Source organism: Saimiri boliviensis, chromosome 1 (assembly GCF_048565385.1).
Source record: "Saimiri boliviensis isolate mSaiBol1 chromosome 1, mSaiBol1.pri, whole genome shotgun sequence".
Taxonomy (NCBI): Eukaryota; Metazoa; Chordata; class Mammalia; order Primates; family Cebidae; genus Saimiri; species Saimiri boliviensis.
In genome coordinates, this window is record NC_133449.1 from 259,957,705 (window position 1) to 259,976,437 (window position 18,733).

Consider the following 18,733-nt stretch of genomic DNA (forward strand, 5'->3'; position numbering starts at 1 on the left):
CATGGTGTATATGTACCACATTTTGTTCATCCAGTCTATCATTGATGGGCATTTGGGTTGATTCCATGTCTTTGCATAGTCCTTCTCTCTTTTAAGTGTATCCTGGACTCACATATTCTTAGGGCACTATTCTCCACTTGAATTACCTACTACTCATAGAAAGGTGAGAACTTATTAAAAACATTATATATATGTATAAAAATTCCGGGACAATTGATAAGGGTAGGGGAGAATGAGACAGTATGTAGGCTCTAAGTCCTGGTTCCGTTGTTGGAAGTTGTAAAATATGAGATCATTATGATAAAGTTCAACTGGATAGTCAATTAGTTACTCTCAATAATCTTTTTTTTTTTTTTTTTTTTTTTTTTTTTTTTAAGACAGAATCTCACTCTGTCACGTAGGCTGGAGTGCAGTGGTGAGATCTTGGCTCACTACAACATCCGTCTCCTGGGTTCAAGTGATTCTCCTGCGTTAGCCTCCTGAGTAGCTGGGATTACAGATGTGTGCCACCACATCTGGCTAATTTTTGTATTTTTAGTATTTTTAGTAGAGACAGGGCTTCAAAATGTTGGCCAGGCTGGAATCCAACTCCTGACTTAAAGTGATCCACACTCCCAAAGTGCTGGGATTACAGGTGTGAGCCATCATGCCCATCCTCAATAATCTTAATATTTGATTATGTGGCGGTGGTTAGAACAACCTGTCAGGAGATTTTAATCATTCATAAAGATTGAAACAATCAAAATAAGTGTCTAAAAATAAGTGTCTAGGGCAAGCTTGTCAAATTCGCTGCATGTGGCCCAAGTTGACTTTGAATGCTGCCCAACACAAATTAATAAACTTTCTTGAAACATTATGAGATTCTTTTGTGAATTTTAATTTTTTTTTTTTTTTTTTTTTTTTTTTTTTTTTTTTTTTTAGCTCATCAGCTATTGTTAATGCTACTGTATTTTATGTGTGGTCCAAGACAATTCTTTCAATGTGGCCCAGGGAAGCCAAAAGATTGGACACCCTTTGTCTACCAGGCATCCCCAAACTTTTTACACAGGGGGCCAGTTCACTGTCCCTCAGACGGTTGGAGGGCCGCCACATACTGTGCTCCTCTCACTGACCACCAATGAAAGAGGTGCCCCTTCCTGAAGTGCGGCGGGGGGCCGGATGCCCCGTGGGCCGTAGTTTGGGGAGGCCTGGGGCAATGCTATGGTCAGGTTTGCTGAGTATTCTGTAGGTGGAATGTAAAATCCAAGATAATGCCTTTTGAACTTGCTGGAAAGTGCACCAACCTTATACTGATCCTATCTCTAGGCTTGGTTCCATGATCCTGTTTTCATTTCCAAATTTCCAACAGAATCTTGTGCTTACAGACACCCTAGAGGGGATCAAGTTTTACATTGTTTATTTTTTTGCTTACTTGTCTGTCTACCCTATCAGATTTTGAGGTCCCTGAAAACAAGAAATGCCATTTTTTGTTTTTATTTTTAAATCTCTGTAGTCCCAACATTTAGCATTGTGCCTAGCATAAGCAGCCAACAAATGTTCATTTGATTTGATTTAACGTAATTTGGTATAATACCAAGTTAATGTTTGTTTGGAAATTCTGCTTTCTTGAACATGCTGACTGGATCCAGGTTGGCCAGCACAGAAGAGACTGCTAGGAATGGATTGATTTCTTTATTATTATTATTACTTTAATTTTTTAGGCACGTAATCTTACTCTGTCACCCAGGCTGAAGTGTAGTGATGCAATTGATAGAGACAAGAGACAGCAAAATGCCGCCCAGGTCATTGTGTACGGGAGGCTTGCCTAAAGATGCCACAACAGACTCTGCCCACTCCTCCCGACCCCCGTCCGCTGAGAGAATGGGATGGAGCCACTGGGAATTGTCGCCTCATGGAGTGGGGAGGATCCCGGTCTCTTCAGCTCCTGTGTGGTGGCCTGGTATTCAATCTATGATGTGCAAGCCTGTTGGCAGGACCCCCCAATTTTTTTTCTGAGAGCTTTTTTTTTTTGAAACAGAGTCTCACTCCATCACCAGGTGCCAGGCTGGAGTGCAGTGTTGCAACCTTAGCTCACTGCAACCTCTGCCTCCCAGGTTCAAGCAATTCTCCTGCCTCAGCCTCCCCAGTAGCTGGGATTACAGGCGTGCGCCACCGCACCCAGCTAATTTTTTTTTTGTATTTTTAGTAGAGGCGGGGTTTCACCATGTTGACCAGGATGGTCTCGATCTGTTGACCTCATGATCCGCCCACCTCGGCCTCCCAAAGTGCTGAGATTACGGGTGTGAGACACCGCGCCCGGCCGAGAGCTTTCTTTTAATAAATTTCACTCTCCTCGCCTTCCAATGTGTCTGTGTGCTTTATTTTTTCTGGTTGTGAGACAAGAACCTGGATTTTAGCTGAGCTAAGAAGCAAAAATTCCTGCATCACAGTCATAGCTCATTGCAGCCTTGAACTCCTGGGTGCCAGGTGATCTCATCTAAACTTCTTGAGTAGCTGAGATTATAGGCATGAGCCACCATACTCTCTAAAAAGAAATTCATTTCAAACATTACAAGCTCCTCATCTTTTCCTTTTGCCACCTGGGGGGTTTTAGGCATACACTGGCCTCAACACACACACTCTTAACACTTGGAAGAAATTCTTTTGGGTCAGATGGTTCCTGCTAAGCCCACATGTAAAGAAAGGGGGAGATAGTGAAGCACTTGCTGTCTGGCTGCAGATAGACCAATATGACTACTTAGATTTGTCAAGGAAATGAACTACAGAGGGGACTATCTGCCTTGTACAAAGTTTTCTTTTTTTTTGAGATTCTTCTAAAAAATGAATATGTATATGTGCATTTTAACTGGATTCTCAAATAGATCTGGGACCCCAAAAGGAAAATAACAACTGCTCAGGGCAAGTAAAGAGACTTGGATTTCAAATGGCAACCTCCTAATTTGATACAAAGTTTCTTGAAAGGAAGGATAAGATCTAGTCTCTGTATTTCCTGCACCTTGTACAACAGTATTCAGCATATAGCAGTCAGTAGGGGGTTATTTGGAAAAAAACTTGATGACAAAAGCAAGGCTTACTCGAAAACTGCTGCTATCTAGGAATGACATCATTTCACATTGCTTGTTACTTCACCCACCGTCGGCATGCCAACTTACAGGCGTTACTGGAAAGAATGTACCTGCTTCTGAAATAGTAGGAATCATCTATTTCATTTGTACACCTTGGAATTTCCACACTCTTTACATGTCCAACTACTACCATTAATTTTTGTTTTTATGGTACTTATGTTTGTAAAGATTTTATATTAGATTCTCAAAAAATTCTGTGGGATGCACAGGTCTTCCAGGAAGTACGACTTCTGTGACAATAAAAATGAGCCCTGATTTCCCTCAGATAAGAAGTCTATTTTTCTATTTCCTTAAATTAAAAAGAAAAAAGCCGTGGTCCTAGGAGATCCCATATAGGATCACACAGTGTGGGCTAAGCTAGCACCTCATCACTGCAAAAGGAAGCAAAATAAAAGGAAAAAAAAGTTTTCTTTTTCCTTTTTTAAAGCAGCAGCATAATTCGCTGGCTCAGCAAATGTTTTTCCTTATTACAGTTTGGGAAAGAAGGAGATGTGGAGGCCCTGTTTACCCTTAGCCCTTCCTCCCGCCCCCGACTGTACCATTAAATCCTAGATACTGGGGTGACTGAAAAAGATAGGGAATAAATTAGAAATTGTCAAAATGTTTTCCCCATATCATGCCTGGCAGCACTTGCTAGTTTCTTTTAAGTTGATAACAATCAGTTCAGGAGTTTGCTCTGCTTGCAAGGTCACTGCAAGAGTGAGCATTGAACTTTGGACTATAGCTAAGGGTTGAGGTAAACAACAGGACTATAAATAAGAGAGTGTGTCACTGTGGTTTTGTGGAGCTGCCAGAGCAAAGCAAAGAGAAAGGAAGCAGGCCCGTTGGAAAGATTTGTGTAAGTAGAAACTGTATTTTCTGATACTTTATTGTTTTAGAGTTTGGAATATTTTTTGAGTCTGATAAAATGTTTTTTTTTTCCATAGAATACATTTAGAAACGGGTAGAGGAAATAAAAATAATAAAAGAGAAACAAAAGGTAGCCAGCCATATCCAAGAGACTTATAAATACAGAATGTTTGAACCTGAAGAGCTAAGGGCCCGACATGAGCCACATTCATGTTGTTCCTATACTTTTCTCTCTGCCATCACCTTTCTTTCTGGGTTCTTTTTTTGCTGGCTCTTTTCATTTCTGTGCAGAATTGTCTATTGGTCCCTTTCTTCTTAGAAAATAGAAAGAGCAGTTAGAACTTGGTGTGTCTCAACCAAAAGTCAGGTTGTGTTTGCAGAATGTTATGTAAGTCACAGACTTGGTTATATAAGCCACAGTCTGATCATTTTTCTAAACACATATCTTTTCCCAGGGAAGTTCTTGGCTGCCTGATGAGGCAGATTTCCATAAGTTTCTGGAAACAGAATTCATGGACTAGGGTAGTTTTAAGTAGAATTATGTCTGCTGGATTTGTTGAAATTCATAGTTAGGCCTGTGAAGTTATCTATGAAGAGTGACAGGTTGTCTCTTTTACAGGACAACCCCAGCAATGTGGAGAAGCCTGGGGCTTGCCCTGGCTCTCTGTCTCCTCCCCGCAGGAGGAACAGAGAGCCAGGACCAAAGCTCCTTATGTAAGCAACCCCCAGCCTGGAACATAAGAGATCAAGATCCAATGCTGAACTCCAGTGGTTCAGTGACTGTGGTTGCTCTCCTTCAAGCAAGCTGATACCTGTGCATTCTGCAGGCATCTAGGTAAGACAATCTTTCTGTGACTTAAAATATCTTAAGGGGAAAGCTATTAAATACACACATGCATATAGATGTAAAATAAAATAAAATAAGTGAACACAATGTATTAAATCACAGTTTTTGGAAAAACTGTGTTTGCATAGAACAAATTAGAAGAGAGAAACTAGGATGATATACACCAAAATGTTTACAGTGGGTTTCCTAGGGTTATGGAAAGTTTTTCTTCCTTTGGCGGACCCATATTTTATAACTTCCTACTAAATATGTATTACTTGTGTAATGAAAATGTTCTAAAATATACTTCTGCAAATAGAACAGTTACTTCAATACAAGAAGCAGAGAAGACTGTTTTGTCAGAGTAGAAAGAACACTAGGCTTGCTATCAAAGGTGCTGGGTTATTTAACAAATAAATATCAAAGATATTTGTTGAGTTATTCACCAGATACTCATTGGGTAGAATTCTCCTTACAGTCGTCCAGTGGTATCTGTGCAGGATTGGTTTCAGGATCCCCCTCATACACCAAAATCTATGGATGCTCAAATCTCTTATATAAAATGGTGTTGTATTTCCATATAAGCTATGCACATACTTTTGTATGTTTTAAATCCTCTCTAGATTACTTATAATACCTAAAACAATGTAAATGCTATGTAAGTTATTTTTATATTGTATTGTTTAGTGAATAATGACAAGGAAAAAAGTCTACATGTTCATTACTATAGATGCAGCCATCTTTTTTTTTTTCAACCATTTTTGATCTGTGGTTGGTTGAATCCATTCTATCTATAAGAAGATGAATTTAAAATATATACACTTCATTGTGCTAATTTGAGAACTAAATGAGCCACTGTTTGTGAAAGCATAAGATTTTAACTAAGCATATTTTTAAAGTAATTCTAAAAATGAAAGTTTCAAAATCTTTTACCACAATATAAAGAATGGGTACAGTATGAGTTAGTTAAAAAAAAAGGATAGTTTCACATAGAAAAATAAGGAAGAGGGAGAAAAACCACTAATCAAATCACATGAGATTATTCATTTTATATGTTTCTTCCTAAATATTTTAGATTGGAAGACCTGCGAGTAAAACTGGAGAAAGAAGGATATTCTAATATTTCTTATATTATTGTTAATCATCAAGGACTCTCTTCTCAATTAAGATACACACATCTTAAGAATCAGGTTTCAGAGCATATTCCTGTTTATCAGCAAGAAGAAAACCAACCAGATGTCTGGGCTCTTTTAAATGGAAACAAAGATGACTTCCTTATATATGACAGGTTCGTACATACACACAAACACATCCCAAATTTAAAAATAACTGTTTTGTATCTATTTATTTACTTCCCATCACACATAACAATCTTCTTTGCTGTTAAATACAATGCCATATTTCAGTCTTCATCTCATATAATCTCTCTTTAACTTTTAGAAGTAAAAATTACTCCTTATTTTTGAAAATACTCTCATTGAAAAAAATTTCGATGACACTATACCCTGCTAGTTTTGCCCATATCCCTCCTCTTCTGTCTCTTCCATACTTCCTCTTCTACCTCCCTGTTTTTCTTCCTCCGACATCCTTCCTTGGTTTATTCTGTATGTGTTTGTGTTATTCAAGACTATATAAATTTCCTTCTATTCACACTCTGCACTTTTTACCTGAGCAATCTCATCTATCCCTTGATTACAATTACAACACATATTAGGATGATCCCAAATATATATGCAAAGCTGAAACACAATGACTGAACTCTAGACCAGTAGATCTACATTCACCAACATCTTAAATTCAATTATTCAAATCTGTATTTATTATCTTCTCCTAAAACATACTTATACTTTCACCTTTGTGTGATTTATATATAGCAACCTATTGGAGGGAGATGCAGCCAACCACTAGGGCATATAATCCTATAATTTTCCGACCCTGCACTCCCAGTCGTCATCCACTATTTTGCAGGACGTCACAAAAACCATCATGTATGGTAGGCTTTCTGCCATCTGCCCCTTCAGAAAACTGTGTGACAAGAATGTATTACTGACGCCTTCCATCACACTCCCATCTCAGGTCAATCATCAAATTCTATGGGTTCTTAATCCTTGGTATATTTATCTCATATCCATAATTATTATCACAGGTTACTTTGCCATAACCACTTCTCTAGATTTTCCATTAATCTCTTCACTTGATTTTTTTTTGTTTTGTATTTAATAGTAAGTGATTTAAAATAAGACATTTGCCTTTGTTTATTGCCAAATAGTTTATAAATTCTTTATTTACATTTACATTTTTGGAATGACTTTTATTTTTTAAATATCTTTCTTAAAAGTAAGGCATGTAAAAGAGTTCACCATTCCAGTAGGAAAATACAGAAAGTTGATTACATTTTCTCCAATAAATTGGCATTCTGGTTAAATAAAAAGAATGACCAATTCGTATATCCTGTACCATTCTAACCTAAGTCTTTTGCAAATGAATAACCATATCTTCTAATTAATTAATTTTAATTTAAGTAATAATTTGAAGGCTACATACCTGAATTTCTGAACTGTAAATTGAGTTAATCATTTAAGCATGATCCACACAAATCTACTTTTGATTCTGTGAACAAATAAAACATTCATATTTTGAGGGAACCTCAATGCATGCATTATGCCATTATAAACATAACTTAGCAGGTACTTTGTTTACTTTGACTCTCCGGAGTTTGGTGAGCCCTACTTGTTCTTATACTAAATTTTAAAAAATGATCACATTTCACTGTTTTAGGCCTTCAAACTTCTAATTTTTAGTATAACCTAAAAGTATAATCCTTTGATTAATCACATAAAACCATGTATTCTGGTAAAAATGTGGGCAGGAAGAACATTTTTAAGCCCACCATTTCTGACAATGCCGCATATTCTAATACTTTCATTGTACTGAAATTTTCATTGCATTAGATATATTTTTAAGTAAATGGGCTATTGGCCATGGCTTGGAGATCTTTTTGTTATGTCATGATTTCTCGTGTCAGATTTGTGCTGCCAAAGCAGTACTGACAAGCTCATGTGATTTTTAGAGCCTAATTTATGAATTAGTGGTTTGGGCACTGGTAGAATTTATAAGTCAGTCACAAAATTGCATTTGATCAAGTAACAATGATGACTGGTTTTGATATTATTTAGTGACAGATCTATAACATTTCAAAATGCTAGTATTAGACTAATTGTAGTGTTGTCATGACCTGGTATGCAGTTCCTGGGAACTCATTTGTAGCTCTCATCCAAAGAAATTCAGTGAAGGCCTGAAAGGGTCTTAGTTATAAGACCATTAAACCTATAATACTATCCTAGACAGTGTTTGAGTAGGATTGTGATACAGAAAATATTATAATGACGTTGTATTTGTCCTTTTTCTTAGATGTGGCCGTCTTGTGTATCATCTTGGTTTGCCTTTTTCCTTCCTAACATTCCCATATGTAGAAGAAGCCATTAAGATTGCCTACTGTGAAAAGAAATGTGGAAACTGCTCTCTCACGGTATTTTTCTGAATTATTTTTCTGGGGAGAAAAGAGGAAATCTTTTAAGACCTATCTAAATAAGTTACTGTTTCGTGATAAATTAATCAATGCTTTTGCAGGTGTACTAAAAGTAAATAAAAATAATTTTTATAATTAAAAATATCTTGTCATCTAACCTCTACTTTAAAACATTTTCTGAAGATCGATGCTGCTGCCTTTATCTAGAAGTGCTTTATAACTTAAAAATCAGTGTAGATCATATTTCAGTTACCAACAAATGACATTGCATGAGCATAAGTGCTCAAAGAATTTAGTCAACAAAAAAATATTATTGTAGTATCCTGAACATGTCAGCACAAGAAGATGGTAATAGCAAAGTTTACCCACAGCATTACTTGGAATGGAACTGGGGCCAGAAACTACTTAATTTTTTGAGGATGTAAGACTGTCTATCAGATTTTTCCTGAAGCTCTTCCACTGTCTGCCCATCTGCAGTCTGAGTTTACTTCAAAATGGAATAAGTTTTCTACTCATTACTGGTATTTATTGCCTAAAAACTATGAAAATATTTTTTCCTTGTTATAAGAAGAACTATATTTAATTTTTTTTTTTTTTTTTTTTGAGACAGAGTCTTGCTCTGTTGCCAGGCGCCAGGCTGGAGTGCAGTGGTGCAATCTCGGCTCACTGCAACCTCTGCCTCCTGGGTTCAAGCAATTCTCCTGCCTCAGGGACTACAGGCGCATGCCACCACGCTCAGCTAATTTTTGTATTTTTAGTACAGATGGGGTTTTACCATGTTGGCCAGGATGGTCTCAATCTCTTGACCTCATGATCTACCCTCCTTGGCCTCCCAGAGCACTGTGCTTACAGGCGTGAGCCACCACTCCTGGCCTTAAATCTTTTTAAATAAAAAAGGCACTCAAAGAATTTATTTTAGTTTGTATTAACTAGACTTGTTTTCCTTCATATAAAAATGAAAAATAATTCTGAACAATGTTTCATTGATAGGTCAAATTGCCAAAACCTAAACTTAGGTTTGAAAACAATTCTAGTTTTATCTGTAAATTATATTTCCTTCAGATTTTCCTCAGCTTTAAAGAAAGCCAACTCTAATTTTTAACAAATTATCTAATTAATTAATTTAAAGGAGTACAACAAGTTAACTCTAGTTATGTAATTTTCACATTTTAACCTTTATAATGATCTTCTGCAGGTTATTTTACTACTTTTAAAGATGAGGAGACTGCAGTAGTGGAAGAAAATACTAAGAGTAATGATAGAAAAGTACTAACTCAACCTATACTAAGCATTTAATAAATACTATAATGATTCCTCATATTTTGGGATTATTTCTGTATTTCTCATTTGTGTAAATGCCTGATAGTTATACCCAATTAAATTGAAAAAAGGCAGAAACAGTTACCACAATATGCTTAAAATGTGTAAATTATCTGTAAATACGAATTACAGATCAGACACTATTAGTATCTGATATGCCAAATCAAATTGGAGTTTTTCTATTTCATTGTCTCCTAGATACCATTAATTATATGACACATTGTCTTATGTACTATTTAGGAAAAAATGCTGCTAATTAAAGTAGGGTACAGTGAGAAAAAACCACCAATAGTATGGTATACTCTAATTTTAGAGATATTAAAATCTAAAGAAATATGTATCACCTGATCAGTAAAATATAGTAATGTGTTTTTGAAATTAGACTACTACCACAGGTATTTATGTTTGTTTAAACCTTGAACACTTTGAACATTATGCAGTATATTTTAAACATACATCAAATTGTTTATAAGTTTCTAAGCAAACACTCTTAGCTTCTAATGTAGAAGTAATTCAGAAATAACCAAAAAACAGTATCACTTAGTAGTTGTATGCTAAAATTTAATGGAATTTATAACCTCTTAAAACCTTCAAAACATCAAAACCGTATCACTTAGTGAGTTTTTGTGTTCTGAGTTGATTTTGTAAATTTATTTACAAATTAGCCTTAGGTTGAGGTTTAATGTTACATTTCTGTATCGATAGGCTTTGAGTCTCTGACTGGTAGGTACCACAACACAGTAAAGACTTCCAGTAAATTAAAGAACTAGGATCATGCAGAATGGATATTATGGTCAATGAGAGTCGGGCAGGAATTTGCTACTTTCAGCTGACAGCCTTCTAGTAGGGAAACATTAGCAAAGCTTTGGTGAAGTTCAGAACTTTTCCTGGCATAGGATGAAGTATAAAAAACTAACACATTTGAGCAGAGTTTATTAGCATTTTTGAATTATCAGAGATAAATTAATACTAGATTATAGTATCATATGGTATTACATAAGATGCACTGTTGATCTAGGTACAGAAGTTTCCATATAGATGAACTGATTTTTTAATTTTTAATTTTTGAGACAAGGTCTGATTCTGTCACTAGGCTGGAGTGCAGTGGCACCATCTCAGCTCACTGCAAACTCCACCTTGCAGGCTCACGTGATTCTCCCATCTCAGCCTCCCAAGTAGCTGGGACTATATGCATTAGCTAATTTTTGCATATAGCTAACTATATGCACTAGCTAATTTTTGTCTATTTTGTAGAGACAGAATCCTGTCATGTAACCCAGGCTGGTCTCAAACTCCTGAGCCCAAGCAATCTGCACACCTTGGCCTCTGAAAGTGCTGGGATTACAGGTGTGGGCCACCATGCCTGGCTTAGGTCAACTGAATTTAGGATTTGATATTAGGTGACTTTCCTGCAATCTATGTTGCTTTTGCCAGTTTACTTTATTTGCTTCTGCAAATATAAGTACAGTGGTTTGTCTTTGTAAGCCTTTAATAAAATGTCTAGCAGTTAAGACTAACATCAGACTCTTTACTCACTAATATAATATAAAGGCAACTCTATTTTAATTAACTAGTTGGAATTTCATATACCTTAGGTCTACAAATCATTTTGCAATATTTCTATCTCTATAAACTTGCTAATAAGTGATTTATAAATTTGTTCCAGACTCTCAAAGATGAAGACTTTTGTAAAAATGTATCTTTGGCTACTGTGAATAAAACAACTGAAGCTCCACAGCCCCATCACCATCATAAGCATCATCACAATCATGGACATCAGCACCTTGGCAGCAGTGAGCTTTCAAAGAATGAGCAACCAGGAGCACCAGATGCTCCTACTCATCTTACTTCTCCAGACCTTCATCACCACCATAAGCACAAGGGTCAACATAGACAGGGTCACCCAGAGAACTGATACATGCCAGGAAGTGAAGGTTTACAACATCCACAAAACAAGCTCTGACAAAAGAGATGTATAAATCAATTACTCTGAAAATTGCCCAAAGATTCAGAGTTGGCTCCTAGGAGCTGATGCTGACATTGTCGACATCTGATATTTGAAAAAACGGGGTCTGCAATCACCTGACAGTGTAAAGAAAACCTCCCATCCTTATGTAGCTGACAGGGACTTCGGGCAGAGGAGACTATAACTGAATCTTGTCAGTGACGTTTGCCTCCAGCTGCCTGACAGACAAGTCAGCAGCTTATACCCACAGAAGCCAGTACCAACTGAAGCTGAAAGAATAAGGCGAAAAAGTGAGAATGACCTTCAAACTAAATATTTAAAATAAGACATACTCCCCAAGTCAGTCTAGACACAATTTCATTTCCATCATTTTTATAAACCTCCAAATTAGTGAACCAAAAGTAGAAATTGGATTTGTGCAAACATGAAGAAATTTACTGGATTGGCTTTCAGATTTTAAATTTTATGTCATAGAAATATTGACTCAAACCATATTTTTTATAATGGGGCAACTGAAAGGTGATTGCAGCTTTTGGTTAATATGTCTTTTTTTTTCTTTTTCCAATGTTCTACTTGCTTTAATGAGAACAGAAACATAAACTATGACCTAGGGGTTTCTGTTGGATAGTTAGCAATTTAGAATGGAGGAAGAAAAACAAAGACATGCTTTCCATTTTTTTTTTTTTTTACTTATCTCTCAAACAATATTATCTTTTTCAATCTTACATTTTTAACTAAATTTAAAGAAAGAAGTAGATACTTAACACGTGAATATTTTGCTAAAAAAGCATATATATTTTAAATGTCCATTTATCTTTTTTGATATTGAAGACTCATATCTTGCTTTTACTATCATACATGAATAAAGCCTATCCTTCTTTCTCTAATATTGTATCACACTCTTCTAAAACTTGATTGGCTGTCTTGAAAGATATAAGTGGAAAGATAAAGAATATTGTCTGTCTCTGTATTGCTTGGTAAGTATTTCCATAGTCAATGATGGTTTAATAGGTAAACTAAACCCTATAAACCTGACCTCTTTTATGGTTAATACTATTAAGCAAGAATGCAGTACACAATTGGATACAGTATGGATTTGTCCAAATAAATTCAATAAAAACCTTAAAGCTGACTCTTTTTGTGATGTAGGCTCTATGCATATATTGAAATTAGAAGTGAAATTTTCAGTTGCTTTTAAGTAAAATACCAACTAATGAATTTACTGCTAAGCTCAAAACCGTCTGCGCTTAAGGTGAGAATCTTTGCCAACAGAAAGGCGTTGCTCTAAATCGCGAATGGTATTACGAAGAATTGCAATCTCTTTGTTTTTTTCTTCTTGAATATGTTGCAGTTTCTAAATGAAACAAAAAATTTTTATTACAATTCAAAAATAAAATTTAGTACAAGGAACAACAAAATAATAATAAAGAAATACATTTCTGCTATAAATTGGAATTTAAAAAATACCTTATATTGTTAATAAGAATTAGAAGATTTTTATAGAAACACGCTTAGAAAAGTTTCTTAAGCAACAAATCATGGGAGAAAAACTCACATACCCTTCTGTAGATACTCTGTGGTAAAACAGTAGAATCTGGATATGATTTTGATTTAGTCTGAACTCTTGCTAGTTTGGCATCAAACTGAATCAAATTTAAAAAGAAAGTTATTGAAACTCTAGACAATTAGAAACAATTGTTTCATAATCCATGATATCTTTTGACATGCAAGCTGTAATTTAGGTGTATTCTCTGTAATAATAGACCATAGAAAAATCCTGCTTTAAGAAACAATTTTTTCAGAAAGAGCAAAGGACGCACATACAAGATTAACTGTGACTGCATGGTAAAATTACCTGGGTAGGTTTTTTTTTTTTTTTTTTTTTTGTACCAAAAGCCTGGGCACTATAGAGATTCTGGAGTGTAGCTGGCATCATTTTTTTTCTCAAAACGTGATTCTATAGTGCAGCCAGGGCAGAGAATCTAGTTTAACTTAAAGATAGGTAAAAATATTTTTACTTTAAAATGAATATATTATAAAGAAAATGTAATCAATAGTCAGGAGAAAACCTCACATATCTTTCTGCAGGAATTTTGAGGCTGAACAGTAGAATTTGAATACCATCTTGTTGATTTAGTTTGAACTCTTGCTGGTTTGAATTAACCTGAATCACGTTTAAAAAATTCTCATAGGCCATTCTTATAGGCCAAATTTTTCATTTTTGCACAATATTCTATTTTAACTTAAGATTTAGTTAATATAGCCTCTCTGAGGACTACGAGTAAGCTCTGAGGTTATGTTCTGGTTTGAGGAGAGAAATGGTTAGGTACAATAAAGACAGATAACAAGGAGCTCTGTATACTAGTTAAATAATAGACAGGTGATAAGGCCCAAATGGCAAACAAAATGCAAATTTCCAAACAGAGGAGGATTAGAAGTTGGCAGTAGATCTTGAAACAGGCCCATTAATTTCAGTTGGCCATTCAGTCTGTCTTGTGGTTTGTGGTACACTTGGCCAGATGGCAGCAGCAGCAGCATCAACAAAGGGCATCTAAATTCAACATCAGCTCTCTTTCTGTCCAGTGATTACACATGGTGCTTCACCAAGTACCTCAGGGATTCCAAAGTTTCAGGAATATGAGTAGCATGCGATCTTAACTAAGAACTGTGAGTTCTTAAAACACAAGGTAAAATGAAAGTTGGAGTGGGGGGAAGTGATGGAAGAATGATGTAAGGGTAGCTTGATACAGTCTAAAAAATTTTAAAGGACAAATATTTTGTCAAAGTACCTTTGAGATTATGATATCTGGTTAAATGAACTACTCAAGATATTTGAGCAAAGAGCTAGAGCCTCAGCCTTTGAGATGCCCTATTTGAAGTCCCTTTAAAAATATTTTTTAGGAATTTGGTTTATTTGCCCCTGAGATATATATGTTTCCAGAAAGATATTAGGAATAAATTTGTCTTTCTTACGAAAATTAAAGCAAAAGAAATTTCTAGTTGGTTTACTGGGGTTTGACAAATTTCTGCTGGGATAAGAATAATGTGAAGCATTAGAAACATTCTTCCCGTGCTGGAATGGTAGAATTATGAAACCGGCATAGAATTTACCATAAAATGCAGATAATCCCTGTCAAGGAAATGTAGTGCTAAAAACACAATAGCTAAAAATAAAGTGTCACTGTATTGGTTTAATAGCCAATTAGTTACACTGAAGATAGAATTAGTAAGCTGGAGAATAGGTCAGAAAAAAATATCTACCCTGAGACAGGGAAAAGCAAGAAAATGACATATACAGAAAAGAGCATATGAGATACAGGAGCTGGTTGTAAAGTCTGTGAAAGGTTGTTGTCTCTCATCTAGTGTTGGGCCAGTTGCTGCAGTCAGAAAGGCCTGCGGTTAAAAAGAAAAGTTGGATGTCTAGTGGGAAATACTAAGAACAAAAGTTATCAGAGGAAGCAATATCCTCTCTAAAAACCAGGACGTTTTGAATAACTGAAGAGTCTACCTTCAGGTCAAGTGCTGAAAGGCAATGCAGATAACAGTTGTATGGTGTGTGATTACTGCAATCATTTGATGGAGAATGAGCTTGTGTGAAGTCCTCTCACAGAATTGCTTCTAATCCTAAAATGTATCTTACTGTGGTGACAATCAAAGTACAGTTTAAGGGGTGCGTCTTCAAGTTTGGCAAACTATTAAACACTTACCTCTAGTTGTAGCTTGATTATTTCATTTTGTTTTTCTTTTTCTTGATTTCTTAGCTTTGCATTTAACTCTGAAATTTCCATCTCCTTTTTCCCTATTAGTTCTTTGTGCTTTTCTTCATTTAATTCAACTGAATAAATGAAATAAAATTCATTCATTAAAAATTTCAAAAATATTATAAGCTTGTATATCCTTAGTATTTTAAATAATTCCTAAGAAAGTAAATTTTACTAATGAAACATATTTTAGAAATGGTTTATGTTTAGAATAGCTTTTCTGTATTTTTTTTACAAGACCCTGAATAATGTTTGAGACGCAGAGGTCACTTGCCAAATCTTTTTGAATGAATAAGGTAATTTAAATGATTAAGCACCAATGGCCAAATAAATGGGAGATATAGTGGTTGAAGAGGAATACAAAGCCTGAGTTTCTAGGTATGAAGGGCTCAAACTACTGGATGTCTCTAGAGCTACATAAAACCCCTGCTATACTATTCCATATGATCAGGCCATTCTCATGTTCACATCATGTCTTTATGCTTTATCAAATTTCTTCTTCTCCCAACTTTCTTATTCCTGTTAATGACACCATGATATCTAGAATGAGAGGCTCAAGAAAATCTTTGATTTTTAATGAAAAAGGAGACAATCAACAAGTGCTACAAATGAAGGGCTTCCTAGCTTCTCGATATAGATATTTAGATAATACATTTGTAGATTTCTCCATGACTTATATTTAAGGCTATTAAGTCTATCCACAAACACAGCTTTAGTACAAATTTTGAAATGTAATGTTTTCTATATAATTCAGTTCAAAATATTTCCCAACTTCCTTTGAGATTTCTACCTTGATCCACAGGTTTATCAAGAATAATTTCCAAATATATAGGGATTTTTAAGTTATCTGTATCTTACCAACTTCCCCTTAATTGCAATTAAGATCCTACTCTGTATGATTTAAGACCTTTGAAATGGTTGAAATTTGCTTTTTCATTTATGATATGGTCACCTTTCTTAAATGTTCCATGCATACTTGAAATAATATGTATTCTGCACTTATTGGGTATATTATTTATGTCAACTAGTATCAGTTGTTAGTTTTGTTGTTTAAGTTTTCTGTATCATTACTGATTTTGCATATTTGAATGTACTTTTCTACCACTAAAAGGTGAATTCAAGTCTCTCATTATGATTGTGGATTTGTCTGTCATCTACTAGTTCTGCTAATTTTATTTGGTGCATATAAATTTAGAATTATTATATTATGCTAGTATATCAAACACTTACATCAGAAAATATTTATCTTTTACTCTAGTATTGCTTCTTGCTTTAAAGTATACTTTGTCCAATGTTAGTATAGCTATGCCACCTTTGTGTCGGCTACTATATGCATGGTATATCCTTTTCCATCTTTTATTTAAATCTTTCTTATATTTTATATCAATATGTAATATTTATTTATTATAAATTATTCAGGGTCTTTCTTATATTTTATATTAATAATAATAGCTTTATATTTTAGGTATATTGAAAGCAGCCTATTAGCGGATTTTAATCTTTACTCAATCTGGCAGTCTTTGTCTTTTAATTGGAAATTAAAGTTTAATTTAATGCATTTAGTAATATATTTGGGTTTAAATAGACTAGCTTATTATTTGCTGGCTTTTACATTTTATGTTCATTTTTCTCTCTTATCTTCATTTGGACTGAATAACTATTTTTACTTCCCTTCTCTTCTATTAGATTGATAGTCATTAGCTTGATATATATTCTTTTATTCTTCTTTAGTGGTTACCTTTGAGTTTATAACATGCATATTTGACTTATTAGAATTTAATAAAATTAGTATTTTTATCACTTTATGGACATTATGCAAGTCTTAAAAACATTTTAACTCCATTTATTCCCCCTTCTATCTTTGGTGGTTTTGTACTATGTTAACTTAGTTAAATTAGAACTACGTTTCCCACAATTCCCTTGTTCATACATTTCTAAGTTAGAGTTAGCCATAAGAGACATCTCCACAAGATTTGGAACATGGAAGTATAGAAAGAATTAATTTGCTCTGATGTTTAGTATAAGATGCTGGGTAGTGTTTCAGTTCACACATGGTGTTGCTGGTCTTCTGGCTCACCAAATCAGCAGCTATTATTTTTTGGAGGTCAGTGTAGAGCCCAGGCAATGCTGCAATTCATATAAGTTGTCAGGTATCAATGGATCATCTCACTGATAAGGAAAATCATTTGGTTCCACAGCTTCTTAAGTTCCCACCAGATTTCTTTTTTAATTTGCTAGAAGTCTCGAGCCAGGTGTCCTTGAAGGTCAATGGCATAGGGCACCATCTTTTCCTGTAGGTTGTTGTGTCCTTAAGGTTGGAGGAGGTACAAGAAAGATGCAAATTCCAGATCGTTCTCAGAATTTCCCACTTGACATTCAGCTTTTCTTTTTAACTACAGGCCTTTCTGACTGCAGCAACTTTAGGCCCAACACTAGATGAGAGACAACAGCCTTTCACAGACTTACAACCAGCTCCTATATCTCATATGCTCTTTTCTGTATATGTCATTTTCTTGCTTTTCCCTGTCTCAGGGTAGATATTTTCTTCTGATCTATTCTCCAGCTTACTAATTCTATTTTCAGTGTATCTAATTGGTTATTGAACCAATACAGTGAAACTTTATTTTTAGCTATTGTGTTCTTAGCACTTACATTTCCATATATTTCTCTGCTATAATTTTCAGTTCTCCATAGAAATTCCCGAAGTCTGACCAGGCTTGGTGGCTCATGCCTATAATCCCAGCACTTTGGGAGGTCAAGTGGATGGATCACTTGAGGACAGTAGTTTGAGACCAGCTTGGCCAACATGGTGAAACCCTGTCTCTACTAAAAATAAAAAATATAAAAATTAACCAGGCACAGTGGTGCACACCTGTGGGCCCAGCTACTCGAGAGGCTGAAGGAGAATCACTTGAATCTGTAAGGTGGAGGTTGTAGTGAGCTAAGATCGCACCACTGCACTGCAGCCTGGGTGACAGAGTGAGATTCTGTTCAAAACAAACAAACCAACCAACCAACCAACCAAAAAAATTTCCTCAAGTCCTTTATTTCTTTGATTATGTTAATCAGAGCCATTGTAAGTTAAATATCTGATAATGCCATTATCTGGATCATAAATGAATTTATATTTATTTCCTTTTAAAAATATTTATAATTGAGGTTGCTTAGGTTTTTGTATTTTTAAAGTCAGATTTACTGCAGCTTAATTCATATGTAGCAAAATCTCTTTTGAGGTATACAGTTTGATGAGTTTTGAGAACCATATTTAAGAATCTAACCATCACTTCAATCAGGTAAAATTTTTCTGTCACTTCAAAAAGATCCCTTGTGCCCCTTTACGATCTATCCTTTTGCTCA

At 35.1% G+C, this 18,733-nt stretch overlaps 2 protein-coding genes across 4 annotated transcripts in view; one reads left to right on the top strand and one right to left on the bottom strand.

Annotated features, from left to right (window-relative positions):
• The first annotated feature begins 4,606 nt into the window (after positions 1 to 4,606).
• Positions 4,607 to 12,747, top strand: SELENOP (selenoprotein P). The gene is made up of 4 exons (XM_003925891.4): positions 4,607 to 4,809; positions 5,876 to 6,088; positions 8,212 to 8,329; positions 11,316 to 12,747. Exons 1-4 carry the CDS (start codon positions 4,607 to 4,609, stop codon positions 11,925 to 11,927), a joined length of 1,146 nt encoding a protein of 381 aa, XP_003925940.3. The 3' UTR covers positions 11,928 to 12,747.
• The window catches only part of CCDC152 (coiled-coil domain containing 152), a 58,332-nt gene continuing 52,023 nt past the window's right edge, over positions 12,425 to 18,733 (bottom strand). For 2 of the 3 annotated variants that reach the window (XM_074386212.1, XM_074386205.1), the window contains 3 exons: positions 15,323 to 15,450; positions 13,175 to 13,258; positions 12,425 to 12,969 (listed from right to left, as the gene is read on the bottom strand). In XM_074386212.1, the coding sequence (XP_074242313.1) occupies positions 12,847 to 12,969; positions 13,175 to 13,258; positions 15,323 to 15,450 (335 nt within the window). In that variant the 3' untranslated portion in view covers positions 12,425 to 12,846. The remainder of the gene's footprint in view (positions 12,970 to 13,174; positions 13,259 to 15,322; positions 15,451 to 18,733) is intronic. The other variant, XM_074386219.1, reaches the window with a different exon arrangement.